General features: G+C 37.8%; 1 protein-coding gene across 3 annotated transcripts in view; it reads left to right on the top strand.

Moving 5' to 3' along the window:
- PAX3 (paired box 3) overlaps positions 1–22,936 on the top strand; it is a 99,793-nt gene extending 76,857 nt beyond the window's left edge. For 2 of the 3 annotated variants that reach the window (XM_055287864.1, XM_055287863.1), the window contains exons 6-9: positions 1,510–1,675; positions 2,543–2,757; positions 20,628–20,874; positions 21,386–22,936. In XM_055287864.1, coding sequence (XP_055143839.1) covers positions 1,510–1,675; positions 2,543–2,757; positions 20,628–20,874; positions 21,386–21,420 — 663 coding nt within the window. In that variant the 3' untranslated portion in view covers positions 21,421–22,936. The remainder of the gene's footprint in view (positions 1–1,509; positions 1,676–2,542; positions 2,758–20,627; positions 20,875–21,385) is intronic. The other variant, XM_055287862.2, reaches the window with a different exon arrangement.
- Positions 22,937–24,527: the final 1,591 nt, after the last annotated feature.

The raw sequence follows: 24,527 nt of genomic DNA, 5'->3' as shown, positions 1-24,527 counted from the left end.
CTTCCACTTTAGAGTTTTCCTGGTTCCCTGTGCTTCCAAATGTGGAGCTTCTACCTCTAGCGAGCAATTATTTTGGTCTCCTTGACTTCTCTCTGAATCCCATGAGGACAAGGCAGCAAACTACCAGAGTGCAGAGATCCTACTTTATTCCCTTCATATCCTTCTAACCCCCAAACACACAGTGCTTTCCTCCATATTAAGTTTCAATGGGTGGCTCACGCCTATAGTCCCAGCACTTTGAGAGGCTGAGGCGGGTGGATCACCTGAGGTTAGGAGTTTAAGACCCACATGGTGAAACCCCGTCTCTACTAAGAATACAAAAATTAGCTGGGCATGGCGGCGGGTGCTTGTAATCACAGCTACTCGGGAGGCTGAGGCAAGAGAATCCCTTGAACCTGTGAGGAGGAGCTTGGGGTGAGCTGAGATCGCGCCATTGTACTCCAGACTGGGCGACAGAGCAAGAGTGTCTCAAAAAAAAAAAAAAAAAAAAAATTCAATGAACTTTTGATGTAGGAATTAGAATATCTTTAGTTGGTAGAAATCCTCTCTCATTTTAGGGGAAACATCATATGTGCTCCGTGGAAAAATCACCCCAAGTTCTACATTTAAATTCTGCAGATGTAGGAGTTGGGCAGGAGCACAGGACCCATGAAAGGCCTTAGATCACAATTTCTCAATATTTTAGATATTCAGTTACATTTCTTGCTGCCATGATTGCCCTTTCTGTCCATTGACTCATACAGAATACTTGGGCTTTGAATTATTTGAGGGCATTTTATTACATTGTATCAGGCTTTTCTGAATGTACCTGGTTAGCATAGTGCTTGACACAGCGTATTCTAGGAGCTTAAAGCTGTTGTTGAAATAAATAAGACACAAATGAATCATTTTAGATAAAAAAGGCTTTCATTTCTTGAAACGCTTACCTCTTTGGCATTTATTTCCACCGAAATCAGTGCAATGTCTCATATTTTGGAAGAGATGAAAAAATGGCTCCACTTATCCTCTGTTCAATTTATATGACCATCCAGAAGCTATACCCATAATAACCACAGAAATACAGAGACAGACTAATAAGAATATAAAATATGAGGCTTGGTGTAATAGGCAAGGCCAAATTTAGGACATGTGTCATGCAGGGGTCACAGAGGCTCATGTATCCTCCCCGGAAGGCTGTCTACATGCAGGTGGGTGGGTGTTGAGGGTAGGGAGGGGAGTTTCTGTTGTTCCTACTCCTGTTCAGTGATTCCTGCTCATGGTCCTCACAAGGTTCATGGGGGCTGTTGTTGCAAGACCATGGAGGGTCCCTGAAGCCCCTCTACTGACCTTTGACACTAAACTCTTCTTTTACTCCTGACCATTCACCCAAACAACACAGAAGGCGGAGAACTCTTGCATCTATTTGCCCTGTCAGTAAGAAGCCTCTAATCTGTTTTAGCATGAAAAATTCATTAAGAATGTACTATTATTTCATCAGTGAAATCTTTAAATTTTAAATTAAATCCATAGGTCTGGTTTAGCAACCGCCGTGCAAGATGGAGGAAGCAAGCTGGGGCCAATCAACTGATGGCTTTCAACCATCTTATTCCCGGGGGGTTCCCTCCCACTGCCATGCCAACCTTGCCAACGTACCAGCTGTCAGAGACCTCTTACCAGCCCACATCTATTCCACAAGGTACCGAGGAAGACTCAAGGAGATTAGAAAGTAACTTCCAGGCGATTTCTCTGGTGGATATTTTATACAAGTGAATCCTTCTGTAGTGCTGACACCATGTTGTTAATTATAATACATCAGGTTATCCTGAACGTACCTATCACATTTCAGAAACATAGTTTGTTCTACGATGTATCTGAATATCTCTAGATAAACTGTGCTATAATATAGTTCCATTGCAGTATTTTAAAACAAATTAACCTTCCTAAATAACCATGGGATTTGCTTTTCTTTTGTTAAAATTTTACCTCTACGTTTTACTCCAGTTTGCAACTAACTGGAATTCAATGATGCTTACTAACTGTAGGAATAATAGAGGGAAGGTAAGCTTTGACAAAGTCATTATTTGTTAGCACACAGAGGTGAATGGGATAATGTTAAATTGTAAGACCCGATTATTTTGGATTATGAAAGAGCATTCCAGGCATTTGAAACTACATTATTACACAACTATTTAGGTGCTTTAAAAGTACATTTGATAAGAAATTTGAGACTTGCAATCCTTACATTGGTTAATTCTCATATTGATAAATAACATTCACTACCAAAATATGCTTGTTAGCATTGCTAATATGATTTCTGCATTTGTATTCTGGATGAGCCTGCCATGAGAGTATATATGTTACTTACAAGTATGTGCAGAGATAGGTGTGACTGTATCTGTTATGGGTGATTCTACAACTACATGTTAAGAAACGCAGTTTGAAGTGAACATTTGATTTGATCAATAGATGCTCCTGATGGCCTGGTGGCTGATGAACTTTTGCACTGAACTTTCTCTGCTGGCCTAAAAGAAAACATGATGGTTGACAATCTTTTTCATTTCAGCCGTGTCAGATCCCAGCAGCACAGTTCACAGACCTCAACCGCTTCCTCCAAGCACTGTACACCAAAGCACGATTCCTTCCAACCCAGACAGCAGCTCTGCCTACTGCCTCCCCAGCACCAGACATGGATTTTCCAGCTATACAGACAGCTTTGTGCCTCCGTCCGGGCCCTCCAACCCCATGAACCCCACCATTGGCAATGGCCTCTCACCTCAGGTCAGTCCCGTGTTTCTAGACAGACGATTTGCTGTATACCAGAACCAAATACTCAATTCCCTGAGGCAGTAGTGTAATGAATTGCCAAATTTAAACCATAATGTATTCTTTATACAAGCCACATGATTTCGGTTTTCTAGTTTCCTTTCTCTCCACCCTTCCTACTGGCTTCATCAAAAGTTGTAGCTTAGACTTAAAATTCAAGTGATTTTTGATATAATCTTGGAGACTTTGTGTTCATATTTAGTTGTGAAGGTGTTTGCCATGTTTTGCCTTCTGTATCCTAGTTCTGGGCTTTGGTTAAGAAGCTTGCAAACAGTGGCAGGTTTTTTTTTTTTTTTTGAATCGTATTTAAAATTGATAAGGTTTCAATCAATTGACAAGATTTTAAATTGATGATATTTCAATCAAAAGCACCTTATAAGAAAACACTAAAGCTTTGACAAAACAATCAGAGAGGAAGCAAACAAGTCCTGTGGAGAGAGACCCAGCTGATGACTACGAACTCTGGAATAAATGAGTTATAAATGCACAAATTAGGGGAATTACTGCTCTTTGGGACTATATAAATATTTGAATGTTGTAATTGTTTTTCTAATTTGCATTGGACTATGAGCTTTTCTTAGGAGATCGTATTAATAAATTGCCTTGATAATTGCATGTGAGAGGGTTGGTTAAATTTCCTACATGTGGCATCTGTCTGAGGTTGACATTATTAGCAGTTGTTTAAATACAGATCCCTTGATTTTATTAGAGAGTGCTTGGCCCAGGTGGCAAGGATAGCTGCCCACTAAATTTGGAGAAATGTCACAAGGGGTTGCAATCTATAATTGCAATCGAGAATCTCTTCAGAGAGTTTGAACAGCTTTATCTGTTCTCAACCCCCTTTTTCCTCTTGGTGGTTAGAAAAACAGAGAGAAGCTCAGAATGACACAAATGAAAAGTGAAAAGACAATTATACTCAATTACACACTAATCACTGACTATCACCACTGCCTAAGCACCAAGAGGGCATTCTAATAGGCAGAAAATGAGATTTTAATGGCACAAAGGGTGGCCAAAATAACGACTCTTATATCTTTGCCTCTTCGTTTTCTTCAACTTGTGGTGTGTGTCTTGGGAGTGGAGTTTCTGGGCTCTGCACGACAGTGATAACTGTGAGCAGCTGAAAAGTTCAAAGCCGGAGGAGTTGAAAAGAATGGATAGCAAAGGCAATGAAATAAACATTTCCGCCTAAAGGCAAAAGTTCATAAATCCTTTTTTGTAACAGTAAATGTAATTAAGTTTCATAGATTCCTATAGCACATCCTGGGGTAAAAAAAAAAAAAAATTATGAGGTGGCTTTAAACCGCAGTTGAAAAATAACAAAATGAAAACAATGAAAGTGCTTCCTACAGGACTTTAATACATTTTATTTCCAAGTGCTGGCATTTGTGAATGTGATTTCTGCATGAAAATCATGGACTTATATTGATAGAGTCATCCTTAAAATACCCAGATTCATGGCATATGAGCTTCTTCCACAACTTAGAAGTAATATCAGAAGTACTTATCTCTGTAATTTTTTAAGATTTGTAGTTTGGGGGGCTGTAGAAAAGCTTTTTATGAGCATGATTTGGTTGAAAGTTTTAATAAAAGTAAACTCCTACCCTAGCTGCTTCTGCAAGGTGAGATCCCAGATTCCACTGGCATTTCTTATACCTTATTTTATTCAATAGCAATAAAACTAATAAGAACCTGTATTCTATAAGTGAAACTGGTAGTTTCTTGTACAAGTGTATTATCTTGTATGTTATGATGTGTATTCTTTTGTATATCTAAGTATCACATAAGTAGAATTGCTAGAATGTGATCTCCTAACTATTAATCCTAGACTTCAAGAAACCTGGCTATGATTCTGGAGTTGATGGTAGAGCCAAATCATTCTAATACTAAGCAACGGAAAATTCCACAGGCATTTTTTCCTGTATTTCTTTACTATATCTTACATATTATGGTAATTCTTGATTACATTGCAATATGCAGGGTATTTTGCATTTTTGCCATACATTTCCACCTCAGACCACCACTAGGAATTTATGTTCTCTTGGTTTTTGTAGCAACCGCACTGAGTTACAAAAGAGACAAATAATATGAAGTTCCTCCTTATTTCCTCAGGCAAAGTTAAAGAGCAAAGGACAATGAGTAAATCAGTATCTTGCCAAACATATTTATGCAACAATGGAGTAGGAGAATTGGATTCGAACTTAGATTTCTGTAGACTTTGGGCTATATCACTTCTCTGTAATGACTCTATTTAAGCCAGAGGTGCCTACACTACTTTTGCTTGTCTGGCTTTCTTAAAAATATTTTAAAGAAAAATGTGAAGCAAAGAGCTCATGTCTAACACCGTGGTTTACTTGTTAACTAAAGAAGAGACTAGAGAAAGGCTGGTGAACTATAATAAGTCACTGCTTATTATAGAGTACTTTTGAATATATTGGATCATATAACACGGACAATGTTATACTAACTGATAATAACTAATAGCGTTACAATTACCATTTCTCCTTTTCCTCACTACTTACTCTTCTACTTCCTCTACCTCTGTCTGGTTATCTAATATGCAGGAAAGCCAACTGAGGCCCAAAATGATCGTCACCTTCTGCCAGCTAAAGGATTGATAGGGAGGGAATTAAGACTAGAATCTAGGATTCCCGGTTCCTGGTCTAGGATCTTGTCCATTATAGTCCAGAGTTGAATGAAGAGAAAACAGTTTTCATAAAAAAACAGATGCAGGAGGTTTTAGTCATATTATAAAATAATTTAGTAGAGACTAGTTTTTTAAAACTTTTCTGTTCAGGTCAACTCATGCTCTTTTTGCTAAGTTTAATTTCCATTAATCTTCTATCTTCTCCCCATATTAAAAGCACTGGATGTTCATTGTAGAGAAATAAAAAAAATTGCTTAAAAAGTGTCTATAAAGTAGAAAAAAAATCCCCCAGGGTAACTACGATGAATATCTTTGCATATTGCCTTCTAGCTTTTTAGGTTCTTATGCCTCCTTTAGAAACATAATTGACCAAGTAGAAAGTAGTGCATACAACTTCGTATCTTGCCTTTTCTCTGTCTTTACGTGTCATCATAGGCCTTTTGCCACCTGTCAATTTACACTGAATTGGATATAGTTTTTTAAGTCACTGTGATCAGTTCACTGTAGATCTCTCTGGTGGAGCTATTCGACATGTTAAAAATATTTCTGCATTTTATTCGACTTTTTCCCTAGAGCTGTTGAAATTGATGTATTGTTTGCCATCCACACTTGGAAATTGTGAGCTGGAATGTGTGTGAATGATTGTAGAGTGGGCTTTCTAGTTTCTCATCAAGGAATTAATAGACACTATAAGGATAGCCCAAGCATTTCTCTCTCTCTCTCTCTGTGTGTGTGTGTGTGTGTGTGTGTGTTTGTGTATGTGTACAATCGTTGGTTTTTGTTTTGCATCTCTAATGTATCTGTTCCCTCAAGCAAAGACTGGGAATTAGAGCCATTTGCCAAATGGCGCATCATAGATGCCCTCAGTCCTTTCCTCAGAGAAGCTCTGAGCTTCATGAGGGGCTGGTGTGAAGCAGTGTCTCAGGGAGGTCACACCTGTCCAGATGGTCAGAGCTTGGCAATGGACTGATCTGTATTTGTGACAGCCTAAATCTCAGAATACCAACAGCAACCTTTAGAAACTCTGCTGTTGTTCCTCCTCAAGTTGCTGAAAGGGTTTGTGCATTATTTAATCATTGGCAATATTTTCTTGTTCTGAGGGAATCAGCAACAATATCTGGGGAATATTTTCATTTTGCTTATTGGAAAACTGAGGCCAAGGCAACACAATCACCTAATTGATGGAGTGAGCTAGTGGCAGGGTTAAGAGCCAACTCTATCTCTTGTCCAGTTCTTACTAGTTCTTCTATGAACACAAATTACACATTTTAGTGGCTGGTCACCATCAGAGGAAGCATAATGTCCTAAGAAATTTCCCAAGGGCTGCCCCAGTGATGTTCGACTGAATTTTCTTGCAGCCATGGTTGAATGGCTTCACAAATGGTGGGCTTGGCTTTTCATTCTATATTGAAGGCTGGATGTGTCAGGGAATTTGAGGTGAGATTCTCAGTGATGTGTGAGAGGGTGGAGAGAGGCTAATGACCTCAAAATTTTCTACCATCTCTGGATAGCTGTTTGAACTGCATAACCTTTTTGGAGATGGGGCTTATAATGAATGACAAAATACACTCTGGGAAGGAAAGCATTTAACTCACTGTAACACGGGCTTTCTTCTGTAGTACCATCCTTCTGAAAGTTTCTGTTTTGTTGATGTGAGGACAATATAGTACATGGGGTAATACAGACCATTTATTTTTCCTCCATCCCCAGAGAGTACATTACCAGCACCTTCCTACACATGCAGGAGGAAAAAGGAATGCTGCCTTGGAATACAGAGTACAGAGGAAGTACTACCATATGCTCAAGATGTGAGGCTAATTGACATTTGGCCCACGTTCTTCTAATTAACTTTTCTTTGCAAGAAATACTACCCTCACTGCTCCCCCACCCCCAAGACACACATAGCCAAACCCCCAAAACAAGAATTAAATTAAGAAACTTTTATCATTTCATGCCTCACCCGCCACCCGACTTCTACAAACTCCACAGTTCTTTGGTAACAGTTTCTAAAGATTTCCTGAGTGAAATACAGTATCAGCGGGTTACACGGTTTCTAGGAAAATCTTTTCTATTGTTTTGTAGTATACAAAATGGGCCAACTTGGCTGCATTTAGGGTTCATCAACCATTGCAAATGATTCTTCAAATGTTTTGGCTTTGGTAAAACCTAAAACACATTTTTGCCAAGCACTTTTCCTTCTTAATTTTTCAAACTGTGTATTTTAAGGAAAATTTGATCCATATGGTTTTGATTCATTTACTCTTATATCACTGACATTGTTTTTCCCTGTGAAGCCATTTGATATCCAAGAAGCTTTCTGAGCCTTTCCTACATTCATTTTAAGCATTTTCCTCCCTGAAAAGAGGAAGTTCTGTTTGCAACCTCAGAGCCTATAAATTTTGAGTTCCTCTCAATTCAGCAATACTTATAAATACATTTGGTGTAAATCTGGATTATTATGAACACGTTTTGTGTTTAGAGCAGATGGGCAGATTTTAGTTTCTGGTTTATGAGTGAAACCAATGACAAAATAAGAAAATAGGCTTAAATTACAAAAAAAAGTTTTGTTTTAGAGAACCTTTAACTGTTATTAATAAATCCCCATGGTAAGAACTGTGCTGTGAGGCCTCGTTTCAAATTTTGTCCAGGTCTTGGGTAAGATGTAATTGAATAACCAGTACACCTGTCCTATTTCATGGACAATCTACTGAGGAAAGAAAAAATTCTCATAAAGATTTGTGTACTGGGCTTGAAAATGCCTGAATGTTTGCCCACCACTCGGCACCACTCAGGAACAAAGAGGAGGTCTGCAGATCTCATCAAGTTTATCCACCATGCATCTAGTAAGTCCGGCGGAATCATCACAGACTTGTGTTGATGAGATACCATCTCTGAAATAGACCCAGAAAGAGCAGATAGCTCTTTACACTAATAAGACTGTGGTTAATGGCATAAAATGCCAGGATCAACTTTTTGTTCTTATTCACATTTTACAAAAGCAAACCTTTAACTCTACCACCCATCCAGTTGCTTTTAAAGAATAATATTAAAATTGAGATTATTAGTGTGTAATGTATGTAAATTGCATATTTGGTGTCAGCTATGCCTATTAGGAAGCTTCTTCGTTTCATGCATATATGTATTAGACTATCGTGGTTCCATTTCAAATTAGATTTCAATTGCTCAGCACAGTTCCTTTTGACAAACATTTGTTAATCCTGAAACTTATTAGGAAGAAGCATTTAAGTGTTAATATGTGTACACAAAACTCAAGACTGCTTTTGATTTTGCTTGTCATTTTGGGACCACAGTGCTAACAATGATCTCAAATTCTTTAGCTGCCAAGGCAAAATGATGGTTGTTTGCTCATCCAAGGGGTAAGGACTTGTTATGTGGATGGGATATAGTCATTAAAAATTGTTGCATTGGGTACTTCTCTGTTTCATTTGTTGCCGTGAAAATCTTTCCTACTGTGGCTTGGTAATTCCTTGCCTTTCTCTTGTGCTATTGATATAGGTCAAAGCAATAAGGTTCACTCTGGTGGTACAGCCAGCTTCTATTTCAAGATAGCTAATTTTCTGGGACGTTTTTGGGTGCACATCCAGAAGCTACTTGATGCTAGTCTTGTATCAACAAGGCACTCATTTCACACACTGGTTGCAAATTCTGTGCCTTTGATCTACCTTTATCATTGTGAAGAATCAGACGGGCAAGTAGCCTGCCACCAACCTATTTCCCAATGGAGGGGTTTTCTTCCCTTTACACTTTCCAGGAATTTATCTGTAGAAGAAAAAGGAGTGATGTTGATTAAAGAAATTTGTTGAGTGTCAAACAAAGCTGGAGGCAGAGAGAAATAGAAATATTTTTTTACAAAAGTGGCAGCCTCTCAAAGGCTTGAGCCTCTTTCTGTTTCTTTTCTTAAGCAGTTTGTGAGCTAATTGCCAGGGCTTCAGAAGCCTCCATGTTTATGAAGGCTCAAGAACGTTTATGACCATAAACGAGCCCATTTCAGCTACACCAGAATAACCACTGGCCATTTGGAGGTTTCCATTCTGCCATATTAGGTTTTCGAGATGTTCTGCTCCTGGAGGAAGACATGGCTGTTAATCCATTTGTTGAATCAATGAGCAGGCTGTAATTGACCTGGTACTTTTGGTTTTTCTCTAAGGCTGTGGTTGCTACACTTAAAGAGTATGAGGAGAGCCCTGGTTTATGTCAGCTCCAGTCAAAGCCTCTTGAGTTAATTTGGCGAATTGTGAGAGAGACAACGACTTGGCCCAAATCTCCTTTTTAAAGAAAGGGAGAATGTAGCAGCCAGTGACTGAATCTTACATCATGTCACTGAAATGAGCCAAAAGAAAACCTTCCTTGCTGAATTAATTATTTTTGTGTCTGCTGAGTTGATTTAAATAGAAATTCTGTCAGCTATGTTCTCCTGTACATTGGACAAATCAAATGCAACAACCTTGTGTTTTCTATTTTAGTCCCATTTGAATTCCTCTAGCTCTTGAGTAGAAAAAAAATGAGCATTATTGCTTAGTCTATAACTAAGCAACTAGGATAAAACGTTTTTCTTTGTAGTCGGCAATACACAGCCGTGCTAGATACTATGTGGGCCAATGGCCTGAATCAACCCTTTATATGTGGTTGGAATGCAATGTAAAGCTTTTAATTTATTATTGCATTTGCAAAATGGCAATATCTTCAGAAATCTGAATACTTGCATATTTATTCAATTAGGGGATGAATGTGTGCTTTGTACTACAGACACAGAAGACTTGATTTAGTCATTAGTTGTATACTATTTGTGTGTGTGTGTGTTTTTGTTTTTCCAAAGAATCTGTCTGTGTAAAACAGTCTGGGTTTCATCAAAGGTATATATTTTTCAATGTATAGTAGAATATTTAAAAATTTCTCTTGACATTTAGCTCGAATTCAGTAAACTAGAGTTTCTGAGATTAGCGATTGCATTGCCCCTGCTGATCAGTGGAACAGATGGCAAATTGGGAGACATTTGGGGAGAGTGCATTTTGCAGAATAATGGGGTAGCGTGTCTACATTGAAGGGAATATTCCTTAGCTGTGAGATGACTGTTCGGGTAACCTTTAGCACAGAACTAATGAAAGAAGCAAGCATTACTTAAAGAAGTCACTCTTCTTTTTTCTCATGAAAATACTGATGTCTCATTTTGGGCAGCTTGCGTTATTGCATCTGCCCTGAGATTTCAAAATACCCACTGCAGAAATGATCCTCTATTTGTGTCACTCTGTGCTTCTAGCTCAATGTCAACCCTTCCATGACTCTTCCAGGCAAAATTTCTTTTTTAGCCTCTATTGATGCCACATTATTATATTTATACCTTGTTAAAACACATACCAGACTCTATTCTATTATAGTGTATCCACACCCCTACTGCCTTTGATTATAAGCTTCTAGAGGAATGATGCTATTTGAACACCCTGAAACCAAACCAAGCCTCATGATAAAGACTTGTTCCCCAAAGCAGCCTCTGTAGAACAGTGGTGTGAGAGAAAAGTATTCTGAAGGTAAAATTTGGTAAAAGTCATAAATTATATCCGTTTATCTTTCAGTGTAGGAGTGCACATTAGCCTACTACAGGCCCCGACAAGTCTTGCAGTATGAAAACATGTTTAACTTTGTTTAATTCAGTGTATTCTAATCTGATTATGGAGCCCTTTTGTTGAATACCAAACTATCAAGTTTTGAGGAACATTTCGTGGGATGTACTGAATGATGGAAAACCCACGTGGAGACCTCACTCTTGATCCATTTGTTTCTAAAATGACTCCTTGATTTTTTCCACAGGTGAATGTTTTTTTTTCTAATTAATGTCTGATGGTGTCTTCTACCTCAACACAGTGTCAGCCCTTTGTGTAAGAACTTAGAGCAGGGGGAGACTAATTTTTAAAGAAGAGGCTATAAACTACGTAATAATATTTAGGATGAGGCAGATAATGGGGTAAAGGAAAAGAAAGCATTCGTATCTAATGAATCGATTGCAGTGTGGGTATAACTCATTAATCTAAAGACAGCACCAGTAGAGTTCAAACTTAGCCGCTTACTAGCAGTGCATTTTCACATAAACTGTTTAAATTACCTCAGCTTCTTCTGTACCTTCTTGTTCAACTTAGATGATATTGAAAAAAAATTGTCTTGTAGACGTAGGCTGAAGAACATTAAGTGCTTTTTGATAAAGTATTGATGCTATTGCAATAGGGTTTCATTATTGTTGACTTAAAAATATCACGTGTGGCCAAGTGTGGTGGCTCACACCTATAATCTCAGGACTTTGGCAGGGATCGCTTGTGTCTAGGAGTTTGAGACCAACCTAGACAACATAGTGAGACCTTGTCTCTATAAAAGATACAAAAATTAGCTGGGAATGGTGGCCTGCACCTGTACTCCCAACTACTCAGGAAGCTGAGGTGAGAGGACAGCTTAAGCCCAGGAGGGTGAGGTTGCAGTGAGTCGTGATTGTACCATTGCACTCAGCCTGGGTGACAGAGTGAGATTCTGTCTCAGAAAAAAAATATATGTGAATCTCTGACAAAAATATACTTTTGCTTGTCCATGAAAAATAAAGCAAACACGGAAACTGAGTGACATCAAAGGAAAGGTGGTATGTTGGTAAATTGGAATATTTTCAAGTGTTCTAGTTAGACATTTCAAAGATCTAAGGATTCATATTGATGTCCATTCAGAATGCAGTAACTCTAAGGTGGCTGGATAAGATAGTCTCCAGAAATATAATGTACTAAGATCAATTTATTTGAGAAATTCAGGTTACAATAACATGATAATCCACTATAATGAAAACTAAAGTTAACCGTTTATTCCATGGGGCTAGGAGCAGGGAGGGGAGAGGGTCATCCTGTTGTTTTTCTTTTTGGATTCTAGTTTTGACTTATTGAAATATAATATTGACATGAATGTATTTTTGAAAATATACAGTCCATCTTCTATAACAATAGATACTGGGTAAATTAGAAGTATGATACTTGCCTCAAAGGCAGGGGAATCTGATATGTGGTGATGCTTCTTTCACCAGCCAAGGATAAGGGTAGCTAAAACATCATGTACCATCAAAAGGTTTTTGGAACATAAGGGACAATCTAAGTGATTTTGAATTTATCAATTGAGGAGCATTTTTTAAAATCACTAGATTACAAAGATTTTATTTTGCTAGGATCTGCAGGAGCAGAATTAGTTTCTGTAGATCAAAGTAGGTTCTGTATGTTGCCAGCCTACATCAAGTTGCCTGTGCAGTAGGAGGCATAACCACTGCCCAAATTATGACCATAAGCACGAGTCGTCAGTTGGAAAAGAGAACACAGCATCATCATTGGTTCAGTGCCCCTGGAGTTAGGTATGGGAGAGAATTAAGGTAAATGCGATTTTAGTTTAATGGTGTAGTAGTTTCTAGCTTTTGGAAGACTGTGTTCTCAGATGTTGTCTCACATTTGTAGAGTTGGTAGAAATTCCATTAATTTGATTAAATTTAATTTTCCTTTTTTTGAGACAGAGTGTCACTCTGTCACCCAGGCTGGAGTACAGGGGTGCAATCACGGCTCATTGCAGCCTTGACTTCCTGGGCTCAGGTGATTCTCTTACCTTAGCCCCCCGGTAGCTGGGACTAAAGGTACATGCCACCACGCCCAGCTAATTTTTTTTTTTTTTTTTTGTAGAGACAGAGTTTTGCTGTATTGACTAGGTTAGTCTTGAACTCCTGGGCTCGAGCAATCCTCTGGCCTCAGCCTCCCAAAGTGCTGAGATTACAGGCATGAGCCACCGCATTTGGCCAAATTCCATGAATTTTAAATGAATGCTTATTCTGACTTACCACAGAGCCTATGAAACAGACCAGCAAGTGTTTTCTAAAGAGTATGTTCATTCTTAGACTTTTGCAAGCCTGTTCTCCATTTCCCCATGATTAACAGAAATACCTTTCCTGACATCTACTCATCAGTCACAGGTAAATCAGTATCACCAGGTCTTTTCAGTTGGTTCTTTTCTTTATCTTAAGGATGTACCTTCCTCCACAAGAAGAGAAGGGTAGAGAAACTTCTTTTCCGTAGTCTTCAGACATTTCATAGCTGCAATCTTATGCTATTGACTTTGGGCAGCCACAGAAATATTTGCTTACATCATACCTGGTCTGGAAGAAAGAAGAAATTTCCTTGTTGAGCTGGACAACCATTTGCTTCCTTTAGCAGATCAGAATGTCTGCCCTACGTGTTGTTAGAGTGGTAGGTGGAGGGAAAACTTTTAGGGAAATGGGAATATAGTATATATAAACCAACATTCCTCTGCTTGGGAGAGGCAGAGTTGAAGCTCTTTTCGCTAAAAGGCAGTATTTCTAGTTTATTATAAGTGATTTGTGAGACTCAAATGGGACTGTGAAGTTAAAGGTCAGCAAGATTTGCATTAATGAATGGTTATTAGGGTGAATCAGCCCTGCATTTCCTTACATGGAAGTTTGGTTTACAGGCAATTAGAGAGAAAATTTTGAATGTCATGTCACTGAAGTAATGTGAGATGCCCAAACATAGAGCTTTTCTCTTTCTATATTTAGAATCCCAAGTCTCAAAGGGTCAATTAATATTTAGCAAAAGTATCCTGGAGTAGTCATGAAATGAAACCAAGATACACGTTTGATTTTCCACAGTCATGTTCTCAGACTGGATTTTGAAATGGTGATAGGTTTGAGCACACATGCTTTAGAGGGCTACTGTGGTTGTGAGAAATTTCCTGAAATGAGAAGAGTTAACAGCAGGTAATGTCATTCCTCCGAGAAAGAGTTTGAGGCTCTGTGTGTTAAGTGATGAATGAGGGTATCTGACCCACATCTGTTTTACATTAGAATGGAACATTGCCCTGACATCCTCAGGAGCATTTGTCAAGATTCCCTGGACAGAGCTTCTGTAAATTACATGCTGCAAATGTGTCAGGGTCAGATAAGAGGATATCATTAACTCCCTCAAGTTTACTCAGGGCTCTGTCAGTCCCTCTTAATATGCTAAGGGCCAACAATTTTCCTGAGCCATTTTGTTATATTTTTCATTCATAGAAGGAAAAAATATTTGCTATAGTCCCCCAATATTGCACATGTTCTTTTCCCATAAATCATATTAATTGTAGACATGGTCACAAAGCATATTAAATGCAGGCATGCGTAAATGAATTAAAACATATGAGAATTTTATTATGCCCATGGTGGGTCTAACATAGTCAAATACCAGCGGTATTAACTGGCATGCTTTTTCATTTAGGTGGAATGAGCTTTTTCTTAATGGGCTTTATTGATAATAGATGGACATGATATAGTTATTCATCACTGGCTAGAAGTAAACTAGAAGTTATATATATATATATATATTTATATACACACACACACACACACACACACTTTAGAGGGAAGGCTAGAAGGCTGAAAAACCCTTTATATCATACAAAATCATAATTCACAATGGTTTTTTAAAAAACAACTAAATGTGCATATTAAATGTTAAATTAGAAGAACATCTGCCTAGTTAAGAACAAGTATCTATGGTTATGCAACTCATTTCTGTGCTAATTCTCTGTCTAGATTTGTATTTTAGTCATCAGTCCCTAAAGAATATTGCTATTAAATTTAACACTTAGCTCTATTGAGCAATAGGTATTCAAAATAATTGATAAAAATGAGCTATTTCTGTGACTGGTCACAGGGCTGGAGATGAAACATACGTAATACCTTAGAGTTTAATTGAGACAACACTTACTGTACTCTTTACAGTGAAAACTTGGAAATGTATGCTGCATATGAAGCACACTTGTCTGGCCCTCGTACTTTTTCATCATGCATTAAACACAGCTACTTGTAAAATGTAGGCTAAGGATTAAAATAAAACATGCACAGGTTTTCTATCTGGTTAGGTAAAGGTCAGTCTTGGCCTTTCCCTAACTCTCAGGATGGGTGAGAAGGTCACCACACATACCTTAAGAGAAACTTCTGCCTTCAGGCAACTTTCCTCTTACAGCTTTCAAACAGACAGGACCCAAAATCTAATTATTTAGATGCTAATCAACTGCAGGATAATTCCTAAGGCATTTGAATCTGAGGACAACATTTTCAGGAAAGTCTCTGCTCTTTAAATTTAGGTTTTTAACCTCAAAGATACAGTTACTGAAATTTAACCATTAGATGACTCCAGTAACACCCATATTGGCAAAAAACATTTGGATAAACATTTGAGCAATTTTGTTTGGTTCTGAAAATAAATTATATCTAAATAAAAAAATATAGTCCGTAGATTTTTGGAGGAAAAGATAGAAGGCTAAAAAAACTCTTTATGTCATACAAAGCTGTAATTCACAACATTTAAAAAAAAAACTAAATGTGTATGTTAAATGTTAAATCAGAACATCTGACTACTTAAGAACAAGAAAGAAAATAAAGACGTGAACCAAGAATTCCTACTAAAGAAAAAAGAAGCGCCTGGATGTGCACCATAATTTACTAAATCATTTTAAATTTCTGATAAGCTTCAGGCACTTTCAACTGATGGGAAAACCGTAATGCTTGTGCCAAGACAAATATTTTCCAGACATATCATTTTAAAGGTAAATCTTAATTTGGCCCATAGTTTTTATCTTTTTTATTTAATCTTGCAATAGGAAAATTAATTCAAGAGAAATACGGCATGGAGCAATTGTAAAGACTTAGTTTTTCCTGAACCATATAATCTTCCAATCAAGATATAAACAACCTATTTGGAATTCTGAAACTTGAGAATGAGTTTAAAGAGATCTTCAGAAAATGTCTCTCTAATAATGCAAAAGATGGAGGAGCTGGTAGAAGAAACGTGGACATAAATTCGGAAGCTTTGAATTTGTTTTTAAAGGCTGTTCAAAAAACAATTTAGAAACAGTATGTGGAACACATTTTGGAGGTAACAATTTAGAAATCTGCTTAATAGATATTTTTTTTTTAGATGGCTCACAACTAAAAGTAAAAAGAAAGAGTTCTCCTTACTTCCTTTTCTAATGAGACAGAACCGAGATCTTTATTAAAGAAAAACTCTTCCTGGTCATTGCATCTCCTGGATTTACCTGGCATTTAATGAGTGTGATCTGTGTTCAGGAGACAGAACTGAGTAGCCTTGAATTTGTTTCTTTTTCTTTGAAATTGTTTGTCAAAACTAGGCAATCAAGCTTCTCTCATACCCCAAATTAAAAAAAAAATAATTGGTACAAAATGCCAGCCCTGTAGTAGAAATATCTTACAATGGTTTAAGGGGAGGGCAAAAAAAATCCACTTTACAACAAATGAAGATTGATTTTAGGCTTTGAATTACAAATTCGAAGGAATTTGTAGGAAAAGCATGCCTAAAAGAAATTCTGACATTATTCTTAAAAAGAAAATATGACTGGAAGACGTTCCATAACCATATTGGATAAGTTCTAAGAAGTTCATTCACCAACTTCTTTGTGCACAGAAAGAAATTTCCACAGCTTCCCTTGAACCACATGAAACACAAAATAGCTTTTAAAGAGACATACATGAAAGTGTAATGGAACCCTTCTACAGAGATTTGAGGTTTTAAATTATGTGAGGGGAGAGTAATGCATTTTCTATTGATGTCCTCACTCCCCCTGCCAACACATATTTTTTAAAAATGTAAAACAGTAGGTTTGTAAAATGATGTATATTTCTCAAGTTTTCTCAGTGTGAAATATTGAAATAAATCACATTATAATTATTTATTAATCTCAGTTTCAGGCCAAATGTAGGAAAATGTTAGTACTGTATTCCCCATCCTTATAAGATTCTTGAGATTATGATTATAATATGTGACCATCGCAGTGGAAATAAGAACTTGTGAATGTCTGTCTTGGGGGCTCTATCAGGGAAGTCAAAGGAACAAAAGATAACTGGTCTCTGGTCCCCTCTATGCCCTCACATCAGCGCCTGCAAGTATTGGGCTGCTGTGCTGAGCGCTGTGGCTAAAGGAGACGCCCTCGCTAGCTTTCTGTGTGTGACAATAGTGACACACAGGAAGACCCTGCAGGTGTCCTTCCTATTTGGTCATGTTTTGGGATGTCTTAAAGCTACTCAGCCCTGGAACCTTTGAGGAACTATCTTTCTATTGCCCTGATATGGCCCTGCAAACAGTGTATCTTCTCCATCCTTCAATAGATACACTTCAAGATCTTAAGAGTTAAATCCTTTCCTAAAGAATTTTCTAATGCAGCGACTGCCAAAAGTTGCTTCATGAACAATATCATAAGCTGATTTTTGCTTATAGGAAGGACATGTTTCTTCTCTTTTAGGACCTTCTTGGGTTCCCCCATCCCCTATAATTAGTTATTGCTGCCTTCAAAGTTATGCAAACAAAAAATGTACGGCAGGGGATTTTTTAAAAAGTTTATCACAAAAATGTACATATAGCTCATGGCAAAGTGTGCATGTTTTGAATAAAATTCTGCTCTGAGCTCATCAAGTATAACTATACATAGAGCATTCCGTTTCTCTCTTAAAGTGACATACCATCGACTGAATTTCAAGTAAGTATCTTCATGAAGGACACTATTAATTTAGAGTTTATTTTCCTTTTATTTAGTGCCACTGGATATCTTTCCTCTCTGGACTGATATAGTTATAAAATTGCTTTTTCTAAGTTTTTGAATTTTGCTTAACACAACTTATTCATGGTAAAATATTTGCCCTGTGTGATTATTCCCTTTCATTAAAAAAAATCACATTTTTAAATGTTTTTATGTTCATGTCCAATCTCACCCATCAGGATTGCATACGAAAATGTACTCCTGATTTGAAAGGAGTGTGTTTGGCACCAAACAACCTCTAACTTAAAGACTCTTTTCTTCTAAAAGAGATGTCTAATTTGGGCTGAAATTTCATAATTAATAAATTAGTGTATCAATTGAAGTTCATGAATTTTCCAAGTATACACTTATATAGAAATCATCTATATAAGCTCAAAGAAAGGCAAAAAGAACCCACGTAGATGGAAAACATATCCAGAAACTAATTTAAATGCATTCTTAGTTATGTTCAAGTGTTTTTAAATAGTGAAATGAAGAAATTGCTATAAACGATGCTGGGTAGGGCCCTAAAAGAACCCACATTCTAGTGATTTTCCATCTTCCTGGAATTGTCAGTCCTATTGATGCTTAACTTTATTTTGTGACTTTCGCTTTCTCCAAATCCCCAATAAAACAAAACTAGGCTCTGCCACAAAAAATGTTTTGTGTTTTTTTTTAAAGAATATAACTAATTTTTTAAAATTGTAAAAAAAAGATGTTTTACCACGTATCTCAAAAAATTTTAGATTCCTGGGATGTCTTTCAAAATGTGGGCATTACTGTGTTGCTTTGCCCACACGGGCCCACCTTCCCATGTGTGTGCATAGACAATAACTCAAATGAAAGAGAGACAACAAAATGAAAAACAGGATTTCTGGGGAAGGCAGGGACATCCATTCAAATGTTCTGTAAAAATGGAGGAAGAGCGGATAACTGATAATCCACAGAAGGTGGATCTCTTTTTTCTCTGTCTTTTGGGGCTAACTGAAGATGGATCAGCTCAGAGCTTTAATTCAAGAAGATTTTACTTAATCATAAGGATTACGCAAACCCTTCCCAAAGGGAATTATGGGATCCTTGTTTTTGGAATCTGAGCTGAGATGCTTTCTGGGAAGCAAAACTAGACCCGCCTCCCGCCCAAACTGCCTCTCAGATTCCTGCTTTACTGGAACTTCTAGATCCAGGGTTCTATTGCCTGAATTATGAGACTTATTTTGTAGTTAGCATGAGGGCTTATAGTCAGGGCTTGGTTGTCATTTCTGCCCTCTCCTCTTTCGCTTATTTGTACACTTTAATCTCTGTAGGCTTCACATTTCCTAAAATGAGACAGGACTGTTATGGAAATGTTGTGGAATTGTTGGATACTGCATTTAAATACTTTGTAAGTAGATGTGTCTTAGGGGGGGCTCTTCACCTGGCGTTAGATTTCTTTTGCAATTGCTTTTGAACCCTGCCACAGAAGGGTACACAGTTTAGAAAAATCACTTCCTCTCTCGTGTGGCAGTTTTCCAGCTGCAAAATTAATTATCCACTTACTTTCACCACAAGGTGCTGTAAGGGTCAGGGATCTTGAGTTGGTGAAACAGTTCACCATGTTGATCCGTAAGTTATTTTGTCACAGGATATTTTTCTTTTTTCCAAGTTGTCTTACTCTCCAGGTTATTTACAAACTGAACTTTTTAAGACCATGTTTACATTTCAGGCTTGTCTTTCCTTTTAACACTTCATATACATATATATATATATATATGAAATGGTGGTTTAGAGAAGAAATAAAATAATAGGTAATGGAGGCTTTTACTTGGAGAATTATTTACATTTCATTCATTCGGCACTTAATATGTGTCAAGCACTCACTGCTTTAGGTGCTGGGATATAAAGATGAGTAGATTGCTCCTCTGAAAGCTCTCACCAGTCAAAGCAGGTGACTGAACTAATGAATATACCATGGGAGGGGTAAGTAAAGGACCAGAGACCATCAGGAAAGGAGTAAATATTTCTAATTACCAAAGGATGGCCAAGACAAGGAAAGGGGCTTTCTTGAGAGGGAACACTATTAAGTAATAATAATTAAAAAAAAGGCACAGAGATCTCAAAGTACATGAAAAATAACTTGATTTGGATTCATTTATCTTTTAAAAATATAAGCAAATGACTATTTAAAAATCACATGTGAAACTTCCAGATTTAATGTATGAATAGACATTTTTCTATATGAACAGATACAATTTCTCCCTCTTTTCATCCCTTTTTTCCCCTTCTTTGAAATTCCAGTCTGATTTTATCACTAGGGACATGGTGTAATCTCTCTCTTTCCTCTTCTCCTTCCTTCTTTTCCTTTTCCCCCTCTTCTCCCTCCCCCTTTCCTTCTTCTGAAACTGCAGTCAGATGTTATTGTCAGGCGTGATGTAATATCTCTGCCACTTAGAATTGGGGTCATAGTCTCCTGGACAGCTCTTTAACAGATTTCCAAAGAAATAAAAACTGGACTGTCAAGTTATTCTTTCAGCTGTAGGCTGCAATCTGGTTCTCTCTGCATTTTAACTTCTTCCCAATCTGGCTGTTTTTTTAGGTAATGGGACTCCTGACCAACCACGGTGGGGTACCTCATCAGCCCCAGACTGATTATGCGCTCTCCCCTCTCACTGGGGGTCTGGAACCTACCACCACGGTGTCGGCCAGCTGCAGTCAGAGACTAGACCATATGAAGAGCTTGGACAGTCTGCCAACATCTCAGTCCTACTGTCCACCCACCTATAGCACCACAGCCTACAGTATGGACCCTGTCACAGGCTACCAATATGGGCAGTATGGACAAAGTAAGCCTTGGACTTTTTAGGGGGCAATTTCTCCTGGAAGGGAGATAAACTCAACTCTTCCTTAAGAAAGGTGAATTAGAGGCAAGATTAAGCCACACATGCCGGTATCAATTTTCTTTTTTTGTTTTTTTTTTTTGCAAAGCCAGCTGACTGTTCCAGCAGGGGCTTCCTCGTGTAATTATTTTCTTAACTGATGTCAACAACATCTTGCGGTTATTAATTGTTCAGACGTGAAACCTGATTGCCACTAGGTAAAACACAAGGGTTGGCCAAAATGAAATAATCCCTGACATTAGAAACACATGTTCTTAATGAGGTCAGCTCCAGGATCATATGGGGGATAATCCCAGGGACACAAAGTTGTGTCAAACTTGTCTCAGGAATAAAAATATTAGTCTCAAGCCTTTGATACCACAGTATTAAATATGACATTGTCAGCCTGTAGCTGATCTTGCCCCTGACTGTGAATTGTCCCAGCATGACCTAAAAAGCTGCGTGTGTTTCCTTACAGGTGCCTTTCATTATCTCAAGCCAGATATCGCATAAGTGAACTGTCCACTTGGAGCTAAAACTGGCCCTGTTTCTGGTCTTCGCAGCCTAGACGTGAAGAATCTGCTCAGAAAACAAAAAAATTACCCTTTTGTTGTGGGGGGGGTGGTGGTCCCAATAGGAGACAAAGGAGAGCGATTGATTTTCTTCCTCCAATAGTTGGTTTCAAATTCTTTTGAACACGTTCGACAAAAGCAGTGGAGAAGAGGAAGACCTGGAGCAATAAAAGACAAATGCAACATTTTAAGGCAATGGTTTCACATGGTTACATATCAAAATATCCCAGTTCTTTAGTGCTGATCATCGAGGAGCTAGAACATTCCATTTGCTTGTGTGAGTGCGTGTGTGTGTGTGTGTGTGTGTGTATTGAGATTTACCCAGACTGGTTTGGGCAAGCAGACTGTTCTAAAATATAATAGAATACTCTAAAGTATAACATGTCGATGTTCGATGCTGATACTTCTACAACTTTAAAACTGCTCACTTCATGAAGCAAGAATGGAGGAATCCTTGACTTTTACACACTGGAAATTGAAATAAAAATAAATGCAACCATTTTTAGGAAGCTAGACTAGCTGTAAAGGACCTCCTAAATAAATCATTTGTTACTGTATCCTCATTTGTAATCTAGTTGTCAATAAATGTCCCAGATACGTCTTGTTAACAAGATATGGGCTACCAGGAAGAAGGATTTGTTTCCCTTTCCGGTGTGGGGAGAGGTGTGTGACATTTTTCCAGTTCACATTTATTTGGTAGCCCACCTGGGTTGGAGGAAGGGCACGGTGGAGAGAAAGTGACATGCATTCACATATCTGCTTATCAGTGTGCAATACTGTGTACCTCATGGATGCTTTGGCAATGCCCAAGGCGATATAAACAAAATCAGAAGTATATTTTTGCAGGTGCTTTTATTTTCACAGCCCATAATTCATAGTGATAGAGTGCAGTGATGTTTGCCATTTGCTGGACAACCAGCACCCGGGTTGCTCCTTTGATTAGAGACCAGATCAGATAATTATGCTTTTAAACTGATTACGTTTACATTCTTCTCTTTTCTATGAAAGGCAGGGCAAGAACAGAAATGTTCACATGGCTCTCATGTACTTTTAAATTATACAATGATATCCAATATTAAAAGATTATAGGAACTGAGGTTTACATACGTTTGTGTGGTGACATTTTAGAATGTCAATAAATTTGCTTGTTGAGATGTTGAGAGGAAGAAGAAGGTGGAAGGCAGTGTTATTTATTTCTTTCTATTCTTGGAAACGTGAATGAGGTAGGCACAAATACATTCCTTTTAGAGTTAAGAACTATGATGTAGCGAGTTAGTGAGACTAGACGTAGTACCGAATTTAGTTCATGCATTGGTCTTAGAGGGTGATGGAATAAGAGAAGTACTATCTTTGTGTTGCAGCCTCAACCAACAACAATGTGTTGTAAAAATGTCTTTCATGTAAAAAGTGCAGTAAATATTTACTATTTATAATGAATAAACAGTTATGAAAACTTGCCCACTACTGCTTTTTTGGGGAAACTGGTGAGTGTAGTATAAATGAAAACTTGGCAATGGGGAGCGCAATGTACATGTATTCGCTTCTGGTGGACCCTTTCTATGAGAATATTCTGTAGACAAATAAGGTTACATAACCCACAATTGTATTCTCTTGAAGAAGCTTGGTTGAACACACTTTTAAGGATTGAAGTTTATGTTTTTATCAGTATAGCATCTAGAAAAACCCTTCAGTTTAGCTTCCTTCATCTTTCTTTGGTTCTCTCAGAGTTATCCAATCCCTTTACTGTCACTTAGAGATATGTTTTCCCTGGAGTTCCAGGCTCCATCTTCATCTCTAAGTCATCTCCACTGAAATTTTTATTTAAAACTCTCATATTTTATTTATTTTATTTTAGCAGCCTACTTTATTCTTCATGAAAGATATTACTGCCTACTTCATTCATTCTTCCTTTCTTCCTTCTCCTTCCCTCTCTCTCCTGATCCTTTCTTCTCTCCCTCCCTCCTTCCCTTCTTCCTGAACGTATTTAATGAGAGTCCAAATGTGCCAGGCATGGTGATTGGCACTTGTGTTATAGCGGTGCTTGTAGGCTAGTAGAGAAGGCAGAGGAGTAAATGCATAGTTTCAATAAAGTGCAAGGACTGTTATTTTAGAAGGAATAATCATAATACCTTTTGAAGCTCTTACTTGTATTAACTTATTTATTACTCTCCACATGTCACATGCAGCAAGTGATGTCACTACCATTCCTTTTGTACAGATGAGAAAACTGAGGCTCAAGGAACTTATATGAATCACTCAGTGGCAGAGCTAGGATTTGAACCTAGTACAATCTCAGTGCCCAAGGTGTTTAAACTCATGCTCTTCTGCTTCCTCAAGACTGGTGTGAGAGAACCTTACAGTCAGGAAGATCTGAAAGGGTGCTGTTCAATTCAGAAGCTACTAGCCATGTATCCCTATTTAAATTTAAAGAAACAAAAGTACATAAAATGACAAAATTAGTTCCTAAGTTGCACTAGCCACATTTCAAGTGTGCGATAGTCACCTGGGGCCAGAAGCTGCCATACTGGGGATTGTTGCTGTGGAACATTCCACATCACAGGAAAGTTGACTGGTCAGCTGATTGAATGCACGTGAGTTCATAGTTTAACAATATCAAAAACTTGAAATGCAGTGGGTAACATTTTCCAAAGTTGTAAAATGCTTTATTTTGTTTTAGCTCACACACTCATCTTTCTGATCAAATGTGTTGCTCTTCTTCTGACAATTATTCCAAAAATAATTTAAGAGGAAAGGAAGATAATCTTTACAGCACACTTACTTTTATTGTCTTGTTTAATCCTCACAATATTCTGTAAGGTGGGAGTTATTAATCCCAACTTATAAATGAATGGACTGAGGCCAAAGCTGTTAAGCAGTTGGGCCAACATTACATATAGCCAGAAATGGCGAAAGAAGGCTTTGACTTCTATGCAACCATGTGGCAGAACCTGTTTGTTTTATTTGCCTCTCCAAATGCTGCTTGCAATACCCACTTAATTATGTCAGTCTATCCTCATGCCAAACTCAAGTTGCAAACAGGCATTTAAA

This window comes from Symphalangus syndactylus, chromosome 8, assembly GCF_028878055.3.
Source record: "Symphalangus syndactylus isolate Jambi chromosome 8, NHGRI_mSymSyn1-v2.1_pri, whole genome shotgun sequence".
NCBI classification, from domain to species: domain Eukaryota; kingdom Metazoa; phylum Chordata; class Mammalia; order Primates; family Hylobatidae; genus Symphalangus; species Symphalangus syndactylus.
The sequence above is the reverse complement of the archived record's forward strand: the minus strand, read 5'-3'. Positions and strand labels throughout refer to the sequence as shown.